The following is a 1,826-nucleotide window of genomic DNA, read 5'->3' as shown; positions in this document are numbered from 1 at the left end:
GCCTGTTGTAGTAAAAGGGGCCCAAGCCTTGGGGTTGTAGTCCAAGTGCTGATACTTACCAGTTATAGGATTCTGGTTCCCTTCTTTGCTTTGTACCTCAGTCCCAGCCTATGTAAAATGGTCGTGTTAAAATAAGTGGTCTGAAAAGTTTCTTTCAGTTCAAACATCTGACAGGTCAATGATTAGCAGTCCTGCGCAGAATTTTCCACCCCTGAATGAGGCTTCCAAAGCTACTCCACCCGTAGCGTTGAGATTTATTGTCGCTTGTTTCACAAACACGTAAGAGGTTCAGAGATAGGATATGTAATGATTTTATTTGCATTCATACATTTTATAAAAACAAAATAGAAAGCACATTTATGGTGTATGAAAAGCTAGATGTGTACAAATTCCTCTATCTACAGGCATAGGGAGACAGGAGCATCAGTGGCAGCAGCTGCAACTCTCAGTGTGGGGGGCTTTGCAGGCACAGCCCTGGACACACTTGGCACATCCTACTGGGCAGCAGGAGCAACAGCCTGAGAAGAGAAAATATGAGATAAGTATGATGAGTCCTGGCCTGAGAGTCTGGCCAGAGTTCAAGTTTGGTGATGTGCCTCAGAAGCAAGGAAAGGATGCTGTTTTGCCTCTTAGAGGAGATTTAGGGCACTTGGTACCACTAAGAAATGAGTCTCCAAAGACCTAACTCCTGAACTGATTCCCCAGGCTTCTTCAGGTATTCTCTGATGGGGCAGGGGCTGGTCAGTTGAAACCAGAGAACGATTTCCCCCAACACATCCATACCTATTCCCAAATACACTATCTTCTAACTCACTTTTCTTGCAGGAGGTACATAGGCACGTTTTACATTTGCAGGAGCCTGCACAGGTACAAGAGCCACCTGGAGGAAGAAAAACATTGAGGAAGAGCATAGGAACATCCCAGAACTTTAGATAGGGTTGGGAGTAGAAAGCACAAGTCTGAGATTCTCATTTTCTTCTAGAGTTCATTCCCCAAACCTGGTCCCCACAGTCACCAAGAAGATATATTAGCTCTGAACTCCTTCCAGGCTTGCCTTAACAAAGCTGAGGAAGCTGTCACTACCTTTCTCAGATCCCTAGAAAAGCCTCTTCTCCGACCAGGAAGAACAGAAGTCAATCTGAATTGTTCTCTATTTTCAGGAACCCTCCTCCACCCCAAATTGACACACCCTGAATCCCTGACCACCTTGATCTACTCATTAGGGATCACGTTTCCAAAAAGGACGCTCAAGTCAGTTATCTGTGTAAAAGGGCCCTTTTCCAATCTACCCCTATCCCTGGTGCCCTGATTATTAAGTGTAGGCAGGGGATTACTGTCCTGAAGGTGTTTCTAGAACTCAGGAGTCTCTCACCACTTTCACAGTCACAGTTGGGGTCCATGTCTGGCAGATAGATGTCAGATATGAAACTGCCCCGGGGGAAGAATGGTCTGGAAGGTTGGATTTAGGTGTGGAGGGAAAGAATGGAATCTTTCCCTTTATTGCAGAAGGCCCTGGGGAATGAGTGCAAAGGCCCCACCCCCTTTTCCTCCCTCCTTCCCCTCTGCCCAAGGCCAGCCTCTTGCACACAGTCCCAGGGTTGTCCTGACTCTGGGGCTCTTTGCACATTGTCTGCCTTGTGTGTATTGACTTAGAAATCAGAAGGAGCCAAGTGCAAATCTCTGGGCTGCCTCACACGCTGAAGGGGCTGTGTGCAGAGAATAGCAAACATGCTGTAGGATCCCCATGCCTCTCCCGCTCCTGGAATAGCTGGTCTGTCACCCTGGCACCCAAAGACATGTGCAAATATGACCTGAAATTCTTTCTT

The 1,826-nt window shown here is 47.0% G+C and overlaps 1 protein-coding gene across 1 annotated transcript; it reads right to left on the bottom strand.

The window, feature by feature from the left end:
* Positions 1-295: 295 nt before the first annotated feature.
* Positions 296-1,527, bottom strand: LOC140519374 (metallothionein-1E-like). Its single transcript, XM_072632294.1, has 3 exons — positions 1,373-1,527; positions 815-880; positions 296-518 (listed from the first exon to the last, which is right to left on the bottom strand). The coding sequence occupies exons 1-3, from the start codon at positions 1,398-1,400 to the stop codon at positions 424-426; spliced, it is 189 nt and encodes a 62-aa protein (XP_072488395.1). The 5' UTR covers positions 1,401-1,527; the 3' UTR covers positions 296-423.
* Between the last annotated feature and the right edge of the window lie 299 nt (positions 1,528-1,826).

The sequence above is a fragment of the Notamacropus eugenii genome, chromosome 1 (genome assembly GCF_028372415.1).
Source record: "Notamacropus eugenii isolate mMacEug1 chromosome 1, mMacEug1.pri_v2, whole genome shotgun sequence".
NCBI classification, from domain to species: domain Eukaryota; kingdom Metazoa; phylum Chordata; class Mammalia; order Diprotodontia; family Macropodidae; genus Notamacropus; species Notamacropus eugenii.
This window is presented reverse-complemented; position numbering and strand designations above follow the sequence as displayed.